Below are 25,109 nucleotides of genomic sequence, written 5' to 3'. Positions count from 1 at the left end.
GTTTTTTTAGAATGGCATGATTTTTATGAAAGGCAGTCAAAATTTTGTCAACAGAAAGGTTTTGTTCAATTTAATGCTAGCGTTTAAAACACGGTTGGTTTTTGCAACTAACTTGTTTCTTGATAATGAAATTAACTGAAGATGATCGTATAGAAACGTCTTAATCAAACTGATATCGATCAACTCGACCTTTTTTGCTTTGTAATTCGTTATCAAGCTACATTACAGATTCGTGCATATAAGTGTACCCAACTTGTTTCTTGTAATAGTAATAGTCATACGAGAAATGGCGGCGTCAATTTGGCGTAAGATATGGGCATTTAGAAACACCATAATTCTATTTCTGACTCCCATACTGCTTCTTCCAATTATCATCGCCATCCCTGGGACAGTAAGTATGATAATGGTTTCGCACTATTCGATTATTCTGCGTTTTTGTAATTTTATTAATGCTTATATATATTTTTTTTAATGTAATTATTTTTTTTCCGATTAATGTAATTAAGCTAATTGGATGAAAACGTGAATCTTTCCCCTATACTCAGGTTATTTTCTAACCGTTCTATTTTGCAAGCGACGTCGCATTTTAAGTATAACCTAAATAGAGAACGTATATTGCTTTAAGGAAAGAAAACGCCTGGTTGTAAATGTAACGTCAACAATCTTGCCAATTGTAAACATTTAGGAAGCGGCATGCGGATACACAATCATCCTGATGGCGGTTTTCTGGATAACCGAAGCTATTCCCCTTGCGGTTACAGCCTTTCTTCCGCTGACGATCTTTCCTCTTAGTGGGGTCATGACTGGCAGTGAAGTCAGTAAATCCTACTTTAATGTAAGTTAGAGCGGTTAAATCACCAGATCTGCCATAGACTGATGAAAAGGCGGCTTGCAATTAGTCAAGCACAAGCGTTTTTTGTCGTATTTGGAATCTGAAGACATTCCCTATCCAAGCGTAGGAGGTGCTAAATGCCAAGTTAAAACATTTCGATTTTTTCTGAAATCATAATTTACATTTATCATTCACCATTTTTACAAGCACATTATTTCAGGACACAAGTTTTCTCTTCATCGGGGGAATGTTAATTGCAATTTCAGTAGAAGTTACCGGACTTCATAAAAGAATTGCTCTAAAGGTTTTGTTGCTTATTGGTGTCAAGCCAAGATGGTAAGACCTGTGTGCTATTTTATGTAGCCTTTTCTAAAAGATTAAAATTTTGACAAATTATTAATAAATGCCAATATGGTGTATACATTTAATTTACGATCAGAATTATGTGTTGGTTGCGTTATTTTTTCAAACCAATTATAGAATGATTTTACGTAATACAGAAAATCGCGTGCGTCTTCAAAAATCCCTTTTCATAGATTAAGTGCGCAAGGAGACTTTGGGTTAAATATATTTTAAAAAGTTCTAAAAAACGCTATATAGATTCGAGCAGAGCGCAAAAAATGCATTTACGTACCTTAGTTAAAATAGGCAAAAAATACCATTTACAGTGGACATGGCCACGTAATTCGCTCCTGATCCCATCAGATCCTTTCCTGATTATTAACCTGTCTTTATTGGGCCACGTTAATAGAGAGCAGTGGGTTTCGGAAAATTTGATTTATGGCCGCCATTCATCGGCTTTTAAAATTACAAATTGAATTTCAACCCGTAAACATCAAAATAAGATATGGTAGTGGCCCTGAAGAACGCTCCATCGCCCCGTTTAACAAACTATAACATAATATATTTCTACTATATTATGTATGAATGTTGATCAACAAATTAGCCGAAGAAATATGTGGTTTGCTATAAAAGGCAACGAAAAACAACTTATTTATGAAATCTATATATAACTAAAATATTATTTTTCTTATAATAATGTACGGCACGGAGTGAGAAGCTCTACTTTAATTAATAACAATTTGTTCTATAGAATAGTAGCGTTGGCATAACGTACTCACCTGCGTGTTTGTTCAATGTTTTATAGGCTATGACAAGCAAACCTCATCAAACAAAGGTTGTGGATAAACTAGTGTAGTTAACGTTGAGTTGCTATATGTTGAGATAGTTACGGTTTTGCTTGTTATGCAACGCTAATGTTCATAGAAATAGTGAGAGGTGCATAGGACAGGTCTTAACAAATGTTTACCTGACAAACACATCACAATGAGCGACGTTTTTACTGCTTGGAAATTATACGGCCTTTCCGAAGAACTTTCGACTCTTTGAAATTTAGCATGAGTTAATTAAAAGTTTTAGACCTTCCACCCTCAATAGTGTAACTTAGGGCTTTTATCCTGAACAGTTTGTAGTTGTACATATGAGTAGGTAGGCAAATATGACTTCTACTTATAGACTTGGTAAACAATAAGACAAATTTAACCGGGCAACAGGTTAAAAATTTACCATTCGCTTTAAAGTTGAGTTATTTTATTAGACTGCATAAACAGTTAGACTCGAGATGGCTAAACACTCTTCCATTTTTTAGTATGTACCATGTCTTTATCACACAATACATGACCGCGTGTTTGTAACATGATGTGCTGAATCGACTAAAAATAAAAGCAATCATTTGTTGTTTATACAGACTTCCTTATGTAACTTGTTAATTAATGAAATTTTAGGATGCGTTTAGGCTACGAACATAACAATTTTAAAAATATAGAATAATTTTTTTTTTGTTAAGCTTGATGCTCGGCTTCATGATCACAACTTTTTTTCTGTCGATGTGGATAAGTAACACGGCTTCTACAGCCATGATGCTGCCTATCGTAGAAGCTGTGTTTAAAGAGCTTAAGGCCGATTCTGACAGGACATTCGAAAAGGTGAGCGTGGTCTAAAATGCAAAGATACAACTTATAGTGCTTAATATAGTTTCTACATATTAAATCGATCGTCCTATCCTGATACCTCAACTAATAAACATTGAACGATTGACGTAATTTAAATTATTTAAATCCATATATAAAAATATTTTATTGTTTATTTCTTTTTTATCGTTCTACAGTTCCGCGAAGAAAAATTAAGTCCTTTCCAAAGCGACGACGCGAAATCAAATCAATCGACTAAAAAAGCAGTGACTTCGTTTTCCATAAATCCCGCGTTTGAAAACAATGTAAGCCAAGAAATTTAAACATATATCAGTAGTTCACAAAGTTTTTCATTCCTTGTCTTAATCTAACTGCTGTTTAAAACTAAAAAATACCAAACAATTTGTTTGTTAAGATACGTCAGAGTTTACGCATAAACTATGAGAATCTAACCTTTTTTAAAGTCAATAAGTATTTTAATAGCTATATCACAATCTAATTATTAGTAATTTTCTTTGCTTGATGATGTTTTGTAAACGAATATATAGAAATGTGGGCACGAACAGAAAGCGAAAAGACGTAATTTGGCGTAATTACAAGATTGCGAATGGTACCAAGGGCGTGGGCGCCCCCACTGGGGGTACAAGGGGTGGCACATGCCCCCTTTGGAAATACAAAATGCGGTTATTATTGTTTATAATTAGATTACTTCATATTTATTAACTCAGTTTTACTAAGTTACTAATGGAATAATATTGATTTGTATCCCCACCACCCCTGGGAAATTTTCTGCGGGCGCCTCTGACCCAGGGTATAGCGAACAAGGTAAATATTTTGCTTGGCTTACCCTGGTTTTGTTTTTCAAAAAGCCTTTAACAAATATCACACGACAAATATCACACCAACCCCTTGGGTAACAAGTTAACCTCACATATTCAATATTTTGCTAAAAACATAATTCGGGGCTCTGACTGCTACGGTAATATTACAAAAAAATAATAATTCTTCTTGGTTTCATAGGAACATGAAGTTAAGGTCGAAGTTATAGATAGTAGTCAGAATGGCAGCGACAATAGCTCACCTCCTTCGTATAACTCAGACGACATGGAAAAAGCGGAAATGGAAGTGGTAGGGATAAAACTATTTCGACATTTCACTCAAGACACAATACGCATTAACATTCTATTTAATAGAAGTGTGTTTTGTTGCCAATTACTTTAACACATTTAAATGTACTTTTTCCTTGTTCTTACCCACCCACAAATTAGCTGTGATTGCAGTATTTAGCCAAAGAAAAGAAGAAACAGCTAGAACGCATGGAGAACCTTGTCAAAGGGGTAACCATCTGTGTGCCCTATGCTGCTAGTATCGGGGGAACAACCACACTTACAGGCACATCGCCCAACCTTATCCTATCGGGACAATATGATATGTAGGTTCAATTACATCTTGCTTTACTCTTGGCCGTGTTCTTTAAATAAATGTTGTTTTTAAAACTAGTAAATGTCGTCCTAAATTGGTCTGCATTACATTTTTAAACTTGAAATTTCCAATGTCCAAGGAAACATGTTTGACAATTTTATTTGCGCTGTCACTGTTAGAAAAATCAAAGTCAAATTTTATGAATAGAAACAAAACGAAATGAGTAAATAATCTTCTTAAGTTGCAAATTACATCAGAATAAAAAACATTGTAATGTTAAACAAAGGTATGTCAGCTATTGTGGTATCACGTGTTGGTTAGGAGTGGTCGCACTGGTTAAATTTTTACTACCTTGTTAAACTGCCCACTGACCTGGCCAGATAGTGGTTTTCAAAGCACACACAATCCCCTCTTTCGATGATAAGATAAGGTAGGATTTTCTTTACACGTGCTAATTATTAACAACTCCGCCATTAAATTTGTTCTAAATTTTGACAAAGATAAGATTTTACTGATTAGATACTGCTTGACGCAGAATATTCCCGGATGCAGACATTAAGCTTACATTCGCCAACTGGTTGATATACTCTCTACCGACCTCCTGCGTCCTGGTTGTAATCGCCTACATCTGGCTCAGCACATTCTACATTGGATTTGAGTAAGAGTGTTTACAAATAAGGGATAGTACACAGAGTAGTCTCTATGTTTTTGTTAACGCACTTGTAACTGCATTACTGAGATTCATATACGAAAATTGAATCGTTTAAAGTAAAGAGCAGTTTGATTGAATTGAGTATAAGGATGTTGGCCGGCAAATCACGTGTTTGTATTGTTTTTCTGCGTTAAAATTCAACACAGATTTTGTTGGGTTTTCTTTTTTCTGTACTCTGTGATCTATCACTCTGTTTGTTTGCCAGAAGAAAGCGAGAACCGACCAGAGAACAACACAAAACTATTAAAAAAACAGTCGTATTCCATATTGCACAACCAACATCGGTAAAACGAGCTTTGTTCTATATCGCACTATAGTTAAAGGCGTATCACTTCGTTTGTCTGGCACGTTTCTCAGCCTGTATAAAAGGTTGTTTGACGTGCAGGACAATGCAAGCCTGGGTGTGCCATTTCACAAACAGTCACTAATTTTAGCCCAACAATGAAGCAAATTAATCTTTCTTCGCCACATGACAAAGCGACGCAACTTCGTATTGTATTTCTAAAGTGTATTTTTTGCTAGTCCGCATTTGCTTAGCAGTGCATGAATGCAACAACATCAAAAAATGCATATGTATGATGTATTTCTGGAAATCCTAATCTTGTTCTTCCAATCACATTTCGTTTTCATAGGCTTTTGCACATGAAGAGTTAAGTCAGTACTTAACCACAATTTGGACCCTATTTGATTTGGGTGATGCGCCGCTGATAAACGTAAAGTCACAAAACAAATAATCTACCCCTTGTTCTCAAGCGAACTCGTGCACAAAAGCAGCTGAAATCCGGTCTAATCGCGCAAACAGTGTGACATTCAATTCATCCGTTGTGTCCACACTTACTAAAACATTATTATAGGTTGAAATTATCCTAAGTCTTTCTTTATCCTGCATAGTCCTTATATAATAACAACTTTTCTTAACGAAACGACGGTCATAATCGCTTTGTCAACTATGGACTAAAACAGAGGTTCTCAACCGGGTGGGGGGGGGGGGGGGCGGAATTTCTCCCTAAAGCAGAGCTCACTACAAAATCTGAACAGAACAGGTGGAGAAAAGATTGTGAACCATTTGACTAAAACGAAGACCAGAGCCACGTCGTGTAATAGACATGAACTGTGATCGAGATAATAGTTGCTTCTCAATAAATTTAACGTATAACCTTTCACACAAAGGTCTCTCTTAATAAATGAGTTCTAGTGTGGATTACCAAACAGTATGCTACACATGAACATCGAGAGTACCTTCAAGTTGTGCCAATAAACGTTCAAAAATATAATAGGTTTTCGGGCGCAAAGCAAGGATGTCAATCTCTAAGCCTAAAAACAACTTTATACTTTTCATACTATTTAGCTGGACACACCGGGTATACCGTCTCGTCCTAAACAAACTTCATGACTCCTTACCGACCAATCATTTAAAAGTAAAAGGGTGACAGAAATCCTGCAATCAACATACATTGTGTTTCGAACAGTCTTTATTAAATTACGGTGCTTATCATATCGACACAGTATGACGTTGAAAATGTTATTTATTTTCTTCATCATAACAGTTCAACAAAATATTTGTTTTACCCAAAGCATGACTGCCGTGACGTCGTGTTTTGGCAAAGGCGAAGAAACGCAGGGAGAAAAGAACGCCAAAAAGGTCGTGCAGCGGGAGTACAGATTGCTGGGAGAAATCAGGTGATGATATTTACACGGTACAATTTAAGGTGGTTATCAAATTAATAAGTTTTGTATCTCAACGCTTTGAATCATATTTAACAGCCCTGTTATATATAATAACAAATATTATAAGTTAAATTTGAGTTTGTTATTGCTGGCAAAACATAATTATCAAACGTGGATTAGTTGTTGTAATGTGATTTTTCGCAACCACAATCTAGACCAGGGATGTCCAACCTGCGGCCCGTCTGAAATTTTTGTGCGGCCCGCTAGTCATTTTCACTTCCATGTAGTATTTTAAACGTTCAATATTAGCCTAATTAAAATATACCAGTCAGCTTTTAGGGGCGCACTAATGGTATAGTATGGATAAAAAATATATATATATAACTCTAAAGGCCCGTTATAACTCTAAAGAGCAATACTTAATCTTGAAACTTAATAGGTTCTGCGGCCCATTAAATTATTTCAAGTGTCAATGGGGCCCATTATAATAAAATGTTGGACATCCCTGATCTAGACCATGTTTACTTAAGAGTTGTACTGTAACACTCTTTTGTTTCCAGGTGGGGTGAGGTGACCGTGCTGATAATATTCATCATTACCGCCCTCCTGTGGTTCTTCCGCGATCCCGGATTCATCCCAGGCTGGGCGATTATCTTCCCCGAAGATCATCCGTCGGACGGCACCGTCGCCATGACAATGGCTCTCCTGCTCTTTGTGCTACCTGGAGAACGACCGAGTCTGCTGAAAAGGGACGACGGTTCTGGTGGTAAAGTATTATTACGTTGTTACTTCAGGCAAATGCAAACAAACACTTTAGGTCAAATGCTGATAAATTATGCGGCAAATATGAAAATTATGTTTATCTAAAAATTTACAAAATATGAAACATTTATTTCATGCATTAACTTTAAGTTTCATGAAACTCCTTCGTTTCCAAGATGGTAACAACATTACTTTGCATTTCTCATTAAAAATATATATATATTTAATTCTAAATAATATACCTAATGCAAATGCTGAGTCTATTTAGGAATAAGCTTACAGATGTTCGCAAATAGAGTAACAGCAATAAGCATAAAATTTATTTAGTAACTTGTAAACAAACATTTTATTGTGCTTTTTGTAAAACAAGAAGTAATCTTGACAACTTCTGTCGACACTTTGACATTATATGACCAAATCAAAAATATTCACCTTTTTTATCTCTTTTTTTACAAAGCTATCTCGTTTGTTCGCCAGAGCTTAAAAAACCGGTAGCGCCAGTGCTGGATTGGCCCACAGTTCATCGGATGTTTCCCTGGGATATTCTATTTCTTCTCGCTGGTGGTTTTGCGTTAGCGGATGGTGCCGTGGTTAGTGTAGAAGTTTTTTTTTTAATTTCCAATGTATTTCTGAGGGAAAATTTGGCAGCAAACAAATAGTGAAATTAGACTTCAAAACGAAGCCTTTTAGAAAGTGTTAAAAACAATATTGATTAGAAACCACCAAAGATCGATATATTGTGTTATGAAATATAGTTTCTTAACTGGGTGGAAGTGTGTTTAGCAAAACTATTTGCTATAGAAGGGGTTCCCAACCTTTTTTAAACCGTGACCCCTTTGAAAATTTTGAGAAATCAATGGCCCCCTATTTTTGTTCAACCTTTTGAAAAAACTAGGAAACGCCTTTTTGATTAAAAAAAACTGGTTTATACAGTAACCGATTCTTAGAATGATAAAATGATATCAATAAAATAATATAAAAATGATAAAATGATATAAAGGCCATGGCCTCCAGGTTGGTAACCCCCCGTGTTACAGACTGTAGTTAAATTCTCTTGCGACGTACAATTGTCATTTATCTCACTAACGTGTAACCCATTAAAATAGAATTACATTTCAATCCCTGCGAAGAACCACTGGATACGTATTCAACCGGAATTATTCTATTCATTTTTTTGTCTCTTTCTTTGTAGGAATCCGGTTTCTCGGAATGGATGGGTGAACTTTTATCTTTTCTTGGCGGCATCGAGACCTGGGCGATCTGCCTCGTGTGCACAATCATCGTTTGCCTCTTCACGGAATGTTCCAGTAATACTGCGACATCGGCGCTTTTCGTCCCTATTCTAGCTCAGCTGGTAAGCGCATTTTCGTTCATGCTATACAATTTCACAGCAACGGCTGAGCTTCTATGGCTATGCGGTTTGTTGCTAGAAATCATTGCTTTTTAGGAATTTTAAAAATGATCGTTAATTTGACAGGTTTGACAGTATAACCTTAGCAGATTGGTACTTTCGAAAGACAAAACATCGCAAGGGTTATATCTTGGTTTAGCTACTTTCTATAGCAAGGGCAGGTGAACAAGCACTAATTACGGCAGAGATCAGCATCGATTGTGATTTTGAACAAGAAGAAACACTTTTTTTTTTATAAATAGTTTAGCTACAGACTGTTTTTTAAATATAGATGGCTGCTATAAGAATTTACCTGTGTGATAATTTCATCACTTTTCGATTCAATCATATTATTGCACCATTTTGTTATCAGCAAAAAAAAGAATGCAGATTACTGATTTAATTTCACTAAATTTATTTCAGTCTTGTATTTAAAACATATATGGCGCTGTTACCGTATCCGTAAGGTTGGATATTCATACTTTGCCCCTGTTGCACGACCATCATTACAGAATGTTCTGACACTAATTTACTTTAGGCTGTCAACATTAAAGTGCACCCCCTCTACATCATGCTACCCCCTGTTGTGGCTTCATCGTTGGCCTTCATGTTGCCAGTGGCAACACCACCAAACGCGATTGCCTTCTCATATGGTCATCTCAAGGTTATTGATCTGGTGCGTACATCAACCGCTATCCGGCGAACAAAATATCCTAGTTGTTTCAGTTAATATTATTACCTAAATTTGATAGGCCGTAAATGTAGTTTTCGAGGTATAGCCTACGACGTCTAAACAGTCCTTTTTTCTGTATATGTTTTCACGACTTGAAATATAAGTTAGACCTAAATACATAAAGTACTTTCCAGTCTGTGATTGACCACCGCATATTGTGTTTTCAGATAAAGGCAGGTTGGTTTCTTAACATCGCTGGAGTAGCGGTGATTTCGTTGTTTATCAACACGTATGGCGTGTCCATGTTCGGCCTTAACGTGTTTCCCGAGTGGGCCAACGAATCGTACGTCCCTGCTACAGAGCAGCCTCTGCTCATGGTTTAATACATTATATGGCTTGCAGTACTTTTCTGTCATCCATTGCTTTTAAATAAATTTCAAAGTTTTGGCGTATCTTTTATTACTTGTAACTCATTTACAAAACTGTACTTGACTCGTTGGGTATCCATGTTTGTTATATCAATAATTTTCACAATAATATAGACAAAATCACTACTGAATATTTTTAGTTCATAAAAATTTTCAAAAAACTTTCAAAAATTTAAAAATCCTTGTTTTTCTTGTTTAAAGTTCCGTTTGCCTCTACTCAAATTTACTGAATAGTTTATATACCTACAAAATTTTATTTGTTTTATTAACAAAATAACTTTTCGCTTAGTCATGTCTAAAATCCGTTACCGCATTATATATTGAAGTACAAATATTACAAAAAAATTCACAAGTCATATTTATTGACAACGTTATCATTTTGTACTGGCTGCGTGCATAATTAAAAGGTTGTGGCATAATTAAAAGAGTGCTTTCTTCTTCCAGTTGACAATAAAGTTAAAGATTGAAACGAAAAACAAGAGTAGCGACAGATTGCAGATGACTTTTGAAGCATCGATATTGTAACGAACCCAAAAACGAAAGGTATCAACGGTGTTTGTTTGGTCGCTGGAAATCCCGTAGTCAAACGGGTCCGCAAAGATGACAATTGTTCCGACGCGGCGGTTCGAAGGCGAAGTGTACGGAAGTGAGGGCGGACGTCACGCTTACGCACACACCTGTTTATCGCTGCTGAATCCTTACTAGGTTCAGGCAAGGGCGCCTTGGCTTATGATTCTCACACAAAGCACCGGTTTCTTCTTGGAGCCTGTTTATCGTTTGTTTAAGGTGGAAACAACTGCTGCGCCGGCCGACAAGATCTGGTGAAAGCCGAGCTATGATTCAGGCACAACATGTCGGCAGCTTTGCCGCGCGCTCGCCGGCAATCCTTTGATGGATTTGCAATTTCGCGAAACCGGGGTTTCCCCGTTCTCGAGAGCCGGTTGCGCTGTGGATTTTGATTTCGTGTTTATCTGTGCGGAGTTTGTGCCTTTTATACACACTTATGTTATGGATGAAAAACAATTTTAGGATAGATATTATTATTAAATGCAATTAGAATACATAGCTAACTTTATGACTATTGTAAGTTACCAATAATGACGCATGTTTCACATATTTTTAGTAAAGAAGACGATAAACTTAATAAACAAACTAGGAAAGAACTTTGTTTATAAACGCGAAATTTGGTTTTGGTAGGACGTAATATAACAAAAAATCTATTCATCTAAAAAACATTTTAATAACGTTTCGTATCTGCCAAGTTGCGGCAATCTAACCATTCGTTTGCAATACGTTGTTTTGCAGCAGGTTTAGCAATGGAATGTCTGTTTGTTTTAGGCGATTGCATCAACGATTTAAAATACAAATACAAACACTTAACATCCAACAAAACGCCGATTTGAAGCCAGCCTTTCAATGACGTAATTCCGCCACTCGCCCTCCAGGTATACGCCACGTGGCGTTTCATTATTCGACGTCAAACCTTCGATAACTTTAAGACTGGCCAATAGCATGCGAGATTAATATTCTCGCCAAATAATATTCTTTATTTTTTGTATACCACCGTTGCGACAATTTTGTAAGTTTCGGAAATGTGTGGCGTGAAATTGACTTTTACCAGAATAATTGGTTTGCACAGTTTTTTGGGTTGCAAAACTTGCCAATATTTTCACCACCAGTGTGAAATAACCTGCTGCGCGTCGCGTCATCAGATGAGTCGTCCTATTATGACAATGAATTGTCTCTTCCTCATTATTGCATTTGATTGGTGACTTTCATGCGCTCAATAAATCCCAACTATCTTAAGATCGGACATTTTCTTGGTTTGCTTTATCTGTTATTACACGTTCATATTTCAGCGCTGAATAAATACAGCAATACAGCACCTTAAAAAAATTCCTACCTAACATTGATGTACACAGGAATCCTTCGGAAAATCTTACCAAAATCAGTCAGCCTTGTAAGGATTTTTGGGGGGCTTGATAACAGATTACGCATTGTGTACAACTGTACATGTAGCCTATGTGAAATAATCCATACATTTATATAAGACGGCCTTTATCACAAGTGTTATAATTCCATGTGCCACGTTAAATACTTGCTAATATAAAGATTTGATGCGAGTTGGCCGTTTCGGCAAAGTCGAACGCACATTTGCAAAATCGTTTACTATCTGGCTGTTTTGTTATCTTTTACACTGGGCGACATTGTTAGCAGCAAACTGCTCAACAAGGGCGGGATATTTTCGGCAAGTTTCTGTGAAAATGTAGCCACTTTGCCTGAGTCTAGTCATCGCGATTAACTTTACGTGCCGCTAGGTAGCGTCACATCATGTATATTAAAATTGTAACATCCGCTGTTGGCCAATTTTTAGACACAACAAATGTGAGCAGGTTACAATATTTCTACAAAATCTCAGAATACAAATATTATGGGTGCTTTTTCTAGTTTTAATCTTTCATTTCTTATAGTTTTAATTTTGTGTTAGGTTCGTCAGTATTTTATAAAGTTGTATGGAATTTATAATTTTTGGGAGTACTAACCGGCCTACAGTCAAGAGAAATATGATTTTCTTTTTGTAGTCGCGGGCCAAATCCCACAAAATGTTAACTAAAAATTGTGTTATTGAAATATGTTAGAACAACTGTTAATTAGGCGGGCCTCGGATTTGTTTTTGCTCTTAAAAACATATTTAATTACAATGAAGGCAGGAAAGTGTTCGAAAAAAAGCGTTCGTTTAGTTTAAAATTCGAGGCCACAGGTCGTCATCCATACTACTAATGAGAAGTGTAATAAAAGTACTTTGCAGAAACGCCACTTGAATATTCAATATAGTTCATTGTTTTTAACGGTTTTAAGTGAGGGCACACCTGGCAAGCGAAGCGATCGCGATTTTTTTGGTATAACGGCATTTCTTTTAAATTTACCGCAAGTTTTTATTACATTGCCGAAAACCAAAAAATGTTAAAAAATATCTGTCCAATATTTTTAATACGTTTTCAGTTTGTCCGCGACGCAGTTGACAGTCTTCCACGGCGCAACGGTAAAGAAGCACTGATCTAGTTAAAAAGACAGCATCAAAACATAAACAAACCAGACGTAGAAAGATAATTCGGGCGAAGCGCGAAAAATTTTCGCACTTGGCCATAGGTTGCGACCCCTGTCTTGCACCAATATCTAATAATAACGCGGTTAGCAAACAGCGAGAAACATCAGCACCGACTAACTTGATGTTTTCAGAGAAAAAAACGGAGACCCTTGATTTATTGCCATTAATTGTCGAACACACACTTGCTGATCAGCCAACCCGAACGAATAACGAAAGGCGAAAGAGAAAAAGTATCTTGCCTTTGCGGTCGACCAAACAAAAAACGAAAAACGCCGTTTTGCGTTTGATTTTTATTTCGCATTAGCTTAAGACGTGTGACTCAATTACAAAAAAAAAATACGCAGCTTCGTTAAACCCTGACAAAAACGAACAAAAACGATAATGACACCTGCAAAAGCAGCACTGATCCCACTTTATATCTAAAGGTAAACTACCAAAATATTGGGGTAATGACATACGGACATCTTTGTTGATGTTCTTCGTACATTTGTGAAATTTTTTTTTCTATAATGCAGACCTTATAACAGGAATCATTAATATTATCAATTATCAAAAACATAGTGAACCTAAATGTAACACTTTATACCTTATAGTTAGCCTATTGCCCTATTGCTATAAAGTGTATTAAGTATATGCCTAGTTTATACTGTTAATTAACATTAATCAAAGAAGAACAGAGACATTTCAAAAAATATGTTAAAGCTGTCTGTCGCTAAGTATAACGTAAATCAACATGGTCTCCTAGAAAAGTTATTCTTCGCTTTCCCAAATGAATCTTCGCTCAGAAATGTTTAATAAAATCAATATTGTTTATCATATTTAAACAGATAGAACCAAATAAATCTTTAATGTAAGTATTTTTTTTAAATTAGTTTTTCGGAGGAACGTCTTTTGTTGCAATGAGTCTATAAGTCGGCTCATACTAAATTATCGTTACAGTTGTTGGCACTTATGTGTCGACCTGTAGCAAGGTTTACAAACATGTGATCTGAAATAACGTTTGTTTGCTTGAAGTACATTCTTTGTTTTTTAATAAGTCAATCTCTTCAAAACCAAAATATAACTTTGATGCTTGCATTTCATACTGCAAAAATTAAAACTGATTTAAAATAAAAGGTCAGTCTTACGGCAGGTTTTCGACGCATTTGACAAGAATGAGCTTGGCATAGGCGTTCATGCGACGGAGTCTTACAATAAAGTTTCCATAGTACGTTGTGAGCGAAACAAGTTGACGACAGGCCGCCAAGCAAGGATTTGATTTGGGTTTCGGCATTTTCGAGTGTGATAGCTTATGTCTTTTGTTATCGTATTTTATATTGAAAACTTGGAGTGCAAAACTAGGTCAGCGACAGGCCGTAAATCAGCCTTTATATTTCTTGACTTTAGAGTAACACGTATATATTTTGCAAGGTAAGAAATCACTAAATGTATTCTGTTTGCATTGATGTACGTTTCGGCCTCGTTAAGCTGTATTCCACCCAAAAAAGCATTGGTGTGCGTCACTTAAATAATCCTTATATCAATCCTTATATCATTATCCGTTCTTGCCACCAAAAAGGGTCAAAATTTTATGAACTGTTCCTTGACCTTACTACCGTTTTTGCCTACCCATTCGCAGTTTCACAAATATTTGACGAGTGTTAAATAAAAACGAAAATGGCGAAAAATGGATGTCGTTTCGACACATTTTCGTTTAATGAAACTACATCGTTAGAACTTTTAAAAGGTGAACTGTTAATATAGAAGAAAATTGGGGCAAAAAATGTGCAAACTGTGTGGTATTTATCTATATAGGCTAGTTGTTAAAAAATGCTGTTGATGGAAAACATTTCCTTACAATTATGAGGTCTTTATTAGAATTTCTACAGTTTTTTATGAAAGGTAGTCAAAATATTGTTAGCAGAAGTATTTCGGTAAATTTAAAGCTAGCGTTCAAACCACAGTTGGTTTATGCAGTTAACATATTATGCAATTAACATATTATTTCTTGTAGTAGTAATTTATCATACGAGAAATGGCGGCGTCAATTTGGCGTAAGATATGGGCATTTAGAAACACCATAATTATATTACTGACTCCCATACTACTTCTTCCAATTGTCATCGCCATCCCGGGAACAGTAAGTATATGCCAATAGTTGTTTTGTCATTATTCAATCAGTATGCGTTTTTGTAGTTTTATAAATGCTTACTGTATAGATATATTTTTTTAACTAAAAACAATTAAGTGGATGGAAATGTTACTCGTTCCCCAACACATAAGTTATTTTCTAGTCGTTTTCATTTGCAACTACATCCTATTTTGAGTATACCGTGGTTAGAGAACGTTAAACTGCATTAAGGAAAGAAAACGCCTGGTTGTAAATGTAACGTCAACAATCTTGCCAATTGTAAACATTTAGGAAGCGGCATGTGGCTACACAATCATTCTGATGGCGGTTTTCTGGATAACCGAAGCCATTCCCCTTGCGGTTACAGCCTTTATTCCGCTGACGATCTTTCCTCTTAGTGGGGTCATGACTGGCAGTGAAGTCAGTAAATCCTACTTTAAAGTAAGTTACAGTGGTAATATATTCAAATCTGCCATAGACTGCCAAAAAGGCATCATGTGATTGGTTAATTACAAGCGTTTTCGGACGTATTTGAACTTTGGAATCCGAAGACAATCGCTATCTAAACGTAATTAAAGCTAAATGCCGAGATAAAACATTTTGATTTGTTTTTCTACATCATATGTAACTTTTTATTCATTCACCATTTTTACAAGCAACTTATTTCAGGACACAAGTTTTCTATTCATCGGGGGATTGTTAATTGCAATTTCAGTAGAAGTTACCGGACTTCATAAAAGAATTTCTCTAAAGGTTTTGTTGCTCATTGGTGTCAAGCCAAGATGGTAAGGAATGTGTGCTATTTTATGGTATGTACATCTAATTTACGATAAGAATTATATGTTGTTTGCGTTATTTCATGAAAACAATTATGAACAGACAGATTTCTGACCTGAAAATAAGTTTCAGAGATAACTTTGCATGCGTCTTGAAAAAATTCCTTTGCTAAGTTAGGTTCGCAAGGTGACTTTACGTTAAAATTAAGACACATTATAAACAGAAGCTATTAAGATTCGCGCAGAGCGCCGAAATACATTTAAGATATAGTTAAAATAGGCAAAAAATACAGTTTACAGCGGACATGACCTCCGCCCCTAAACCCTTCAGATCCTTTTCTGAATATGAAACTATGCCTTCATTGGGCCACGTTAATAGTGGGTTTCAGAAACTTCGATTTAAGGCAACCCTACACCGGCTTTTAAAATCACAAATATATGTAATATGTGATTTGCTAAGATAAGGCAACAAAAAACAACTTATATATGTGGTCTATATCTAACTAAACTATTCTTCTCATAATAATGTATGGCACTGGGTGAGAAGCTCTGCAAACAATATGTTCTATAGAATAGTGGCATTGGGCATAACGTGCTCAACTGCGTGTTTGTTCGATGTTTTATAGGCTATGGTAAGCAAACCTCATCAAACAAAGATTGTAGAGAAACTATTGTATTAAGTTGCTATATGTTGAGATAGTTACGATTTTCGCTTTTTATGCAACGCTAATGTTCATAGAAATAGAGCGAGCTTCGCAGGACAGGTCTTAACAAATGTTTGCCTGACAAACATATCACAATGAGCGACGTTTTTACTGCTTGGAAATTTTGCGGCCTTTCCGAAGAACTTTCGACTCTATAAAATTTGGCATGATTAAATTAAAACTTTTAGGCCTTTAACGCGTCAATAGGGTGACTCAGGGCTTTTATCCCGAATAATTTGTAGTTTTACATGCGAGTAGGTGGGTAAATATGGCTTCTATTTATAGACTTGGTAAACAATAAGACAAAATTAACCAAGCAACAAGTTAAAAATTTACCATTCGCTTTAAAGTTGAGTTATTTTATAAGACTACATAAACAGTTAGACTCGAGATGGTTAAACACTCTTCCATTTTTTAGTATGTACCATGTCTTTATCACACAATACAAGACCGCGTGTTTGTAACATGATGGGCTGAATCGACTAAAAATAAAAGCAAACATTCCTTGTTTTACAGACTTCCTTATGTAACTTGTTAATTAGTGAAGTTTTAGGATGCGTTAGGCTACTAACATAACAATTTTTAAAATACAATGATTTATTTCTTTTGTTAAGTTTGATGCTCGGCTTCATGATCACAACTTTTTTTCTGTCGATGTGGATAAGTAACGCAGCTTCTACAGCCATGATGATGCCTATCGTAGAAGCTGTGTTTAAAGAGCTTAAGGTCGACTCCGACAGGACCTTCGAAAAGGTGAGCGTGGCATAAAATACAAAGAAACAACTTATAGTGCTTAATATAGTTTCTACATATTAAGTCGATATTCCTAGCCTGATACCTCAACTAATAAACATTAAACGACTGGCGGAATTTTAATTATTTAAATCGATATTTGTAAATAGTGTATTTCTGTTTTATTGTTCTACAGTTCCGCGAAGAAAAATTAAGTCCGTTCCAAAGCGACGACGCGAAATCAATTCAATCGACTGAAAAAGCTGTAACTTCATTTTCCCTAAATCCCGCGTTTGAAAACGATGTAAGCCAAGAAATTTAAACATATATCAGTAGTTCACAAAGTTTTTCATTCCTTGTCTTAATCTAACTGCTGTTTAAAACTAAAAAATACCAAACCATTTGTTTGTAACGATACGTAAAAGTTTACGCATGAGAATTTAACCTTTTTATTAATTTATTAGCATTTTCATAGCTTAATCACAATTTAATTATTAGTAATTTTTTTACTTTGCTAGATGATGTTTTGTAAACTAACATGTAAAAACGGTGGCTCGAAAGAAAGCTAAAAAAATGTAAATTGGCGTTATTACAAGGTTTGCGAATGGTACCCAGGGTATAGCTATCAAGGTAAATATTTTGCTTCGCTTATCCTGGTTTTGTTTATAACGAATGCTGATAGCGTGTATCAAGATTAATGGTTCATCAACTCACACGTTTCGAATTAAAGAAATATCACAGCAATCCCCTTAGCTAACAAGTTAAACTCATATATTCAATATTTTGAAACTAAACTTTGGGCTCTGACTACTATGATAATATTACAAAAATTTAATACCTCTTGGTTTCGTAGGAACATGAAGTTAAAGTGGAAGTCATAGATAGCAATCAGAATGGCAGCGACAATAGCCCACCTCCTTCGTATAAAATAGACGATCTGGAAAAAGCGGAAATGGAAGTGGTAGGGATAGAACTATTTTGACATTTCACTTTTTGTTCTTTGTTCTAAATTTAAACCAACAAACTAGTTGTGATTGCAGTATTTAACCGAAGAAAAGAAAAAACAGGTAGAACGCATGGAGAACCTCGTCAAAGGGGTAACCATATGTGTGCCCTATGCTGCTAGTATCGGAGGAACCGCTACACTAACTGGCACAGCTCCTAACCTTATCCTATCGGAACAATATAATATGTAGGTCCCAGTACATCTTGTTTTACTCTTGGCCGTGTTCTTTAAATAAATGTTGTTTTTAAAACTAGTAAATGCCGTCCTAAATTGGACTGCATTACATTTTTAAACTAGCATTTTCCAATGTCCAAGTAAAAATGTTTGAGAAGCAAAACTTTATGAATAGAAACAAAACGAAATGAGTAGATAATCTTACGTTGGAAATTACATTATAATAAAAAACGTTGTAACAAGAAATCTATTTCGACAAAATCAAACAGGCTTGTCAGCTATGGTGGTATCACGTGTTGGTGAGGAGTGGTCGCACTGGTTAAATTTTTAATACCTTTGTTCTGGCCAGTTAGTGTTTTTCAAAGCACACACAATACCGTCTTTCGATAAGATAAGGTATAGGATTTGTTTACACAGGTCAATTATTAACAACTCCGCCATTAAATTTGTTCTAAATTTTGACAAAGATTTTACTGATGAGGTTCTGCTTGACGCAGAATATTCCCGGATGCAGACATTAAGCTTACATTCGCCAACTGGTTGATATACTCTCTACCTTACTCATGCGTCCTGGTTGTAATCGCCTACATCTGGCTCAGCACATTCTACATTGGATTTGAGTAAGAGTGTTTACAAATAAGGGATAGTACACAGAGTAGTCTCTATGTTTTTGTTAACGCACTTGTAACTGCATTACTGAAATACATACACTAAAATTGAATCCTTTGAAGTACAGCGTGGTTTGACTGAATTGGGTATAGGGATGGGGCGCAACCAGAAAAGCAAAAATGAGGGTAATGAATTTTCAACTTAGGGAATTCCCCTATTTTTCGTCTGACGTTAATGAATAATGACGTCATAAAACAGTGACATTATGACGTCTTAGAATGGTGACTGCAAGACGTCATAAAAAAAACTAATCAGAAACAGCTAAATACGTCCAGCAAAAGCGACCACGTTAACAATCCTGTCAGGCGCCAGCTGCGAAACCACAATGTACAATCGTTAACTTCAGGCGAAAAATAGACCAAGACCGTGAAATATGTGTGATTAATTGTCATAGAATCATACATAATTCGACTATCAGCAGCGTAGTTTTCAAGTTCCATGGACGGACCTAGTGCTAAATTACAAGCACGCCTTTCACCATCTGCAATACTAAACGAAGATCGGTTTTCCCGGGTGTTATCGTACCACGTTTAGCGCAACAATTGCGCCGAGCTGTGTGCCAAGTCCGCTAAATTACAAGCTGCGGTTGAGGGGAAATAAGTTGTGTCCATTGCACACTTAGCACGTGGTCTCAAAATATGCTTAAAGAGCATAAATTCAAGGTTTGACTTAGCGTTGTCAGTTGTCGAATACACCCTTGCTAATTAGTCAACCTAAACAAATAACGAAAGAGAAACTATCCAGGGTTTACGGTCGACCAAACAAAAGACAAAAACGGCGTTTTTCGCTCGATTTTGGTTTCGCATTAGATCGAGATGCGTGGCCCAATTACTTAAAAAGCACGCCCTTCTAGTTCGTTTAACCATGGCAAAAACGAACAAAAAACGATAATATCACTTACAAAAAGAGGGGGTAATAACTCCCGCCGCCCTGGATACGCCACTGGGGGGCGATGTATAATAATGTATAATATTTTTAACCTGCATAAGTGATGCATATTACACTTACAAATAATACTAATGATCGGATTTTGAAATTCCAGGGGGGCAAGTGCCCCCCCTTTCCCCTCCGTGCGGGCGCCCATGTTTGTGTTGTAGTCCTGCGTTAAAATTCAACACAAATCTTCATGGGTTTTCTTTGCTCTGTCCTCTGTGATCTATCCCTCTGTTTTTTGCCGAAAGAGCACGAAACCGACCTGAAAAGAAACACACACACAAAAATAAAAAATAAAACAGTCGTATTCCATATTGCACAACCAATGTCGGTAAGACGAGCTCTATATCGCACTATAGTTAAAGGCGTATCACTTCGTTTGTCTGGCACGTTTCTCAGCCTGTATAAAAGGTTGTTTGACGTGGAGGACAATGCAAGCCTGGGTGTGCCTTTTCACAAACAGTTAATTTTAGCCCAACAATGAAGAAAATTTATCTTTCTTCGCTACACGGCAAATCGCATTATATTTGGAAGGTGTGTGGTTTGCCAATCCGTTTTTGCTTGCATGAATTAAACAACGGCATATGTATGACGTATGCTCTGGCAATCACATTTTGTTTTCATAGAAAAAACAAACAAACATGAAGAGTTAAGTCAGTACTTAGAATTTGGTCCCTATTTGATTTGAGTGATTCGTCGCCGATCTAACGTGACTTCATAATATAAATAATTTACCAAACCCTTGTTCTCAAGATAACTTATGCACAAAAGCAGCTGAAATCCGGTCTAATCGCCCGAAATTGTGACATTCAATTCATCCGTTGTGTCTACACTTACTAAAACATTATTATAGGTTACAGTTAGACGCTATTTTCCGTGCCTCCTATAATAACTTTCTATTTATCACTCCTGCATATAGTCCTTACATTAATGACATATTTTCCTAACGAAACGACGAACATAATCGCTTTGTCAACTATATACTAAAACAGGTACTCAACTGGGTGGGGGCAGATTTTCCCCGCATAAACCCGAAAAAATGATTGAATTTTGTTTCACCGGTAGTCAGTAAAACAGCAAAAACGAGTGGTTGATGACCTCAAGTAACTGATGCAGTACTTCAAACAACATGATGTTTAAATCAATGTATTTCTTGATCAAAATTTTGTCAAAAAAATATATTTTTAGGTCAAAATTTCTGATTTTTTAGGCCAAAAATAATCGCCCTAATCATAACAGATCAACAAAATATTTGTTTTACCCGAAGCATGAGTGCCGTGACGTCGTGTTTTGGTAAAGGCGAAGAAACGCAGGGAGAGAAAAACGCAAAAAAAGTCCTACAGCGGGAATACAAAATGCTGGGAGAAATCAGGTGAAGATATTTACACAATAAAATTCACGTTGAGTATCAAAAGTAATACTTTTTATATTTTAAAGCTTTAAATCATATTTAAAAAGACCTGTTATCCATAATAACAAAGATTTATAAGTTAAATTTGAGCTTGTTTTTGCTGTTAAGTGCTCAACAACGTGGATTCGTTGTTGTAATTTGATTTTAGGCAACCATGCAATCAAAACCTTGTTTACTTAAGAGTTGTACTGTACACTCTATTATTTCCAGGTGGGGTGAGGTAACCGTGCTGGTAATATTCATCATTACCGCCCTCTTGTGGTTCTTTCGCGATCCCGGATTCATCCCAGGCTGGGCGATCATCTTTCCCGTTGATCATCTCACCGATGGAACCGTCGCTATGACAATGGCTCTCCTGCTCTTTGTGCTACCTGGAGAACGACCGACTCTGCTTAAAAGGGACGACGGTTCTGGTGGTAAAATTTTAATTATGTTGTCACTTCGGACAAATGCAATCACTTCTGTGCGAATGTTGACAAATTATGCGGCAAATATTTGAAGGTTTCGTTTATCTAAAAATTTACAAAAATAAAACACCACAATTTCATGAATGAACTTTATCTTTTGTAAAACTCCTTCGTTTCCAAGATGCAAACATCATTGTTTTACATTTTTACACTAGACAAATCAACTACATTCAAATTCTTAATAATGTACCTAAATACAAATGCTGAGTCATTTTAGGAGTGGGCCTACAGATCTTCCATTGTTCGTTAACAGAGAAACAGCAATAAACAAATATTTATCAAGTAGATTGTAAACAAAACAAAAACAATCCTGTCTTGAAGTAATTTTGACAACTTTTGACAAAATTTTGCCTTATTGCTACATCAATAAAGATTCACCGTAATAATGCATTTTTTAACTCTTTTTTACAAAGCTATCTCGATTGTTCCCCAGAGCTTAAAAAACCGGTGGCGCCAGTGCTGGATTGGCCTACAGTTCATCGGATGTTCCCCTGGAATGTTCTGTTTCTTCTCGCTGGTGGTTTTGCGTTGGCGGATGGTTCCGTGGTGGGTACAGAAGTATTTTTGTTAGTTCAAAGGTATCGCTGAGGAAACAATTGGCAGCAATCATATAGTAAAAAATAGACTTTGATAGAATCCAAGCTTTTTAGAAATGCTACAAACATTGATTTAAAACAAACAAAGGCGGCCATATTGCGTTATAAAATATATGACTGAAGGGGGACGTGTGTTTAGTAAAAACTGCTACAGACGTGGAGTGTAACGTGACTTAAGTCGTGAATTTAAAAAAAACTAAACCTCTGGGTAAAATACTCGCGCGACGTACAATGTATTGTCTTTATTTCAGTATTGTGTAACTGATCAAAGTAAAATCAGATTTTAATGCCTGCGAAGAACCACTGGATTCAACCGAAATTCTTCTGCTCATTTTGTTGTCACTTCCTTCGTAGGAATCCGGTTTCTCGGAATGGATGGGTGAACTTCTATCTTTTCTTGGCGGCATCGAGACCTGGGTGATCTGTCTCGTGTGCACAATCATCGTTTGCCTCTTCACGGAATGTTCCAGTAATACCGCGACATCGGCGCTTTTCGTCCCTATTCTAGCTCAGCTGGTAAGCGCATTTTCGATCATTCTATACATTTTTGTTTCAACGGCTGCTGAATTTTTATGCGGTTATTGCTCTAAAAGATTGCGTTTTAAAGTTTTCAAAAATTATTGTAAATGTAAAAGGTTTTACAGTAACCTTAGTAGATTGGCACTTTCGAAAGACAAAACATCGCTGTGTTTTGGGGAAGGGATGGTTAACAAGCATTTGTGTTCTGCTTGATTTTTCTCCCAATGGTTCAGCGACAGACTCGTTTTTAAATATGGCTACATGAAAATACCTGTGTGATAATTTCAGCACCTTTCGATTCGATCATATTACTGTAGTAATTTGTTATTAAAAAAAATACTGATTTAATTTAACTAAATTTAATTAAATTATTCTATTTAAAATATATTGTGCTTTTATCCCTAAGGTTAGATATTCATACTTTGCCCCTGTTGCACGACCATCATTACAGAATGTTCTGACACTAATTTACTTTAGGCTGTCAACATTGAAGTGCACCCCCTCTACATCATGCTGCCCCCTGTTGTGGCTTCATCGTTGGCCTTCATGTTGCCAGTGGCAACACCAACGAACGCGATTGCCTTCTCATATGGTCATCTCAAGGTTATTGATCTGGTGCGTACATCAACCGCTCTCCGACGAACAAAAAATACTAGTTTTTGCATTTAATATTATTACCTGCATTTGGTTGGCCGTAAATGTAGTTTTCGAGGTATACCCTACGACGTCTAAACAGTCCTTTAGTCTATATATGTTTTTGCGACTTGAAATTTAAGTTAGACCTAAATACATAAAGTACTTTCCAGTCTGTGATTGACCACCGCATGTTGTGTTTTCAGATAAAGGCAGGTTGGTTTCTTAACATCGCTGGAGTAGCGGTGATTTCGTTGTTTATCAACACGTATGGCGTGTCCATGTTCGGCCTCAACGTGTTTCCCGAGTGGGCCAACGAATCGTACGTCCCTGTTACAGAGCAGCCTCTGCTCATGGTTTAATGCATTATATGGCTTTGCAATACTTTTCTCTCTTCCATTGCTTTCAAAATATCTTAAAATTTCAATGTTTTGGCGTTTTTTGTATATCTCGTAACTCATTTACAAAACTGTACTTAAATCATTGGGTATCCATGTTTTGTTAACATATATTTTCACAATAATAGACAAAATCACTACCGAATATTTTTATCATAAAATATTGTAATTTCGAAATCCTTGTTTTTCTTCTGTTTGAAGTTCAGTGTGCCTCCAATCAAATTTATTAATAGCTTATATAGCTTCAAAACTTTATTTTGTTTGTTAACAAAATAACTTTTTGCTTAGTCATGTCTAAAATCCGTTACCACATTGTATATTGAAGTAAAACATAATACAAAAATCTTCACAAGTTGCAAACGTCATCATTCTGGTCTGATTGCTTGTATAATTATCATGTTGTTGCATAAGTTTTTCCACTTGACAATAAAGTTAAAGGTTGAAACGAAAAACAAGAGTAGCGACAGATTGCAGATGACTTTTGACGCATCGATATTGTAACGAACCCGAAAACGAAAGGTATCAACGGTGTTTGTTTGGTCGCTGGAAATCCCGTAGTCAAACGGGTCCGCAAAGATGACAATTGTTCCGACGCGGCGGTTCGAAGGCGAAGTGTACGGAAGTGAGGGCGGACGTCACGCTTACGCACACACATGTTTATCGCTGCTGAATCCTTACCAGGTTCAAGCAAGGGCGCCTTGGCTTTTAATTCTCAAACAAAGCACCGGTTTCTTCTTGGAGCTTGTTTATCGTTTGTTTTAGGTGGAAACAACTGCTGCGCCGGCCGACAAGATCTGGTGAAAGCCGAGCTATGATTCAGGCACCACACGTCAGCAGCTTTGCCGCGCGCTCGCCGGCAATCCTTTGATGGATTTGCAATTCCCCGAAACCGGGGTTTCCCCGTTCACGAGAGCCGGTTGCGCTGTGGATTTTGATTTCGTGTTTATCTGTGCGGAGTTTGTACCCTTTATACACACTTATGTTATAGAAGAAAAACAATTGTAGGATAGATTAT

General features: G+C 36.4%; 2 protein-coding genes across 2 annotated transcripts; both read left to right on the top strand.

Annotated features, from left to right (window-relative positions):
- Positions 1-286: 286 nt before the first annotated feature.
- LOC146140044 (solute carrier family 13 member 2-like) lies at positions 287-9,812 on the top strand. The gene is made up of 14 exons (XM_083392603.1): positions 287-391; positions 686-835; positions 1,053-1,168; positions 2,679-2,817; positions 3,000-3,107; positions 3,862-3,930; positions 4,083-4,234; positions 4,760-4,882; positions 6,512-6,616; positions 7,165-7,367; positions 7,844-7,956; positions 8,559-8,720; positions 9,295-9,432; positions 9,657-9,812. The coding sequence occupies exons 1-14, from the start codon at positions 287-289 to the stop codon at positions 9,810-9,812; spliced, it is 1,839 nt and encodes a 612-aa protein (XP_083248729.1).
- A 5,168-nt stretch (positions 9,813-14,980) lies between these two features.
- Positions 14,981-24,058, top strand: LOC146140043 (solute carrier family 13 member 2-like). Its single transcript, XM_083392602.1, has 14 exons — positions 14,981-15,085; positions 15,368-15,517; positions 15,746-15,861; positions 17,171-17,309; positions 17,485-17,592; positions 18,142-18,249; positions 18,329-18,480; positions 18,966-19,088; positions 21,338-21,442; positions 21,692-21,894; positions 22,382-22,494; positions 22,899-23,060; positions 23,541-23,678; positions 23,903-24,058. The coding sequence occupies exons 1-14, from the start codon at positions 14,981-14,983 to the stop codon at positions 24,056-24,058; spliced, it is 1,878 nt and encodes a 625-aa protein (XP_083248728.1).
- Positions 24,059-25,109: the final 1,051 nt, after the last annotated feature.

The sequence above is a fragment of the Ascidiella aspersa genome, chromosome 6, assembly GCF_963924565.1.
Source record: "Ascidiella aspersa chromosome 6, kaAscAspe10.2, whole genome shotgun sequence".
NCBI lineage: Eukaryota > Metazoa > Chordata > Ascidiacea > Phlebobranchia > Ascidiidae > Ascidiella > Ascidiella aspersa.
Note: the sequence above shows the minus strand (reverse complement) of the source record. Positions and strands in the feature narration are given on the sequence as shown.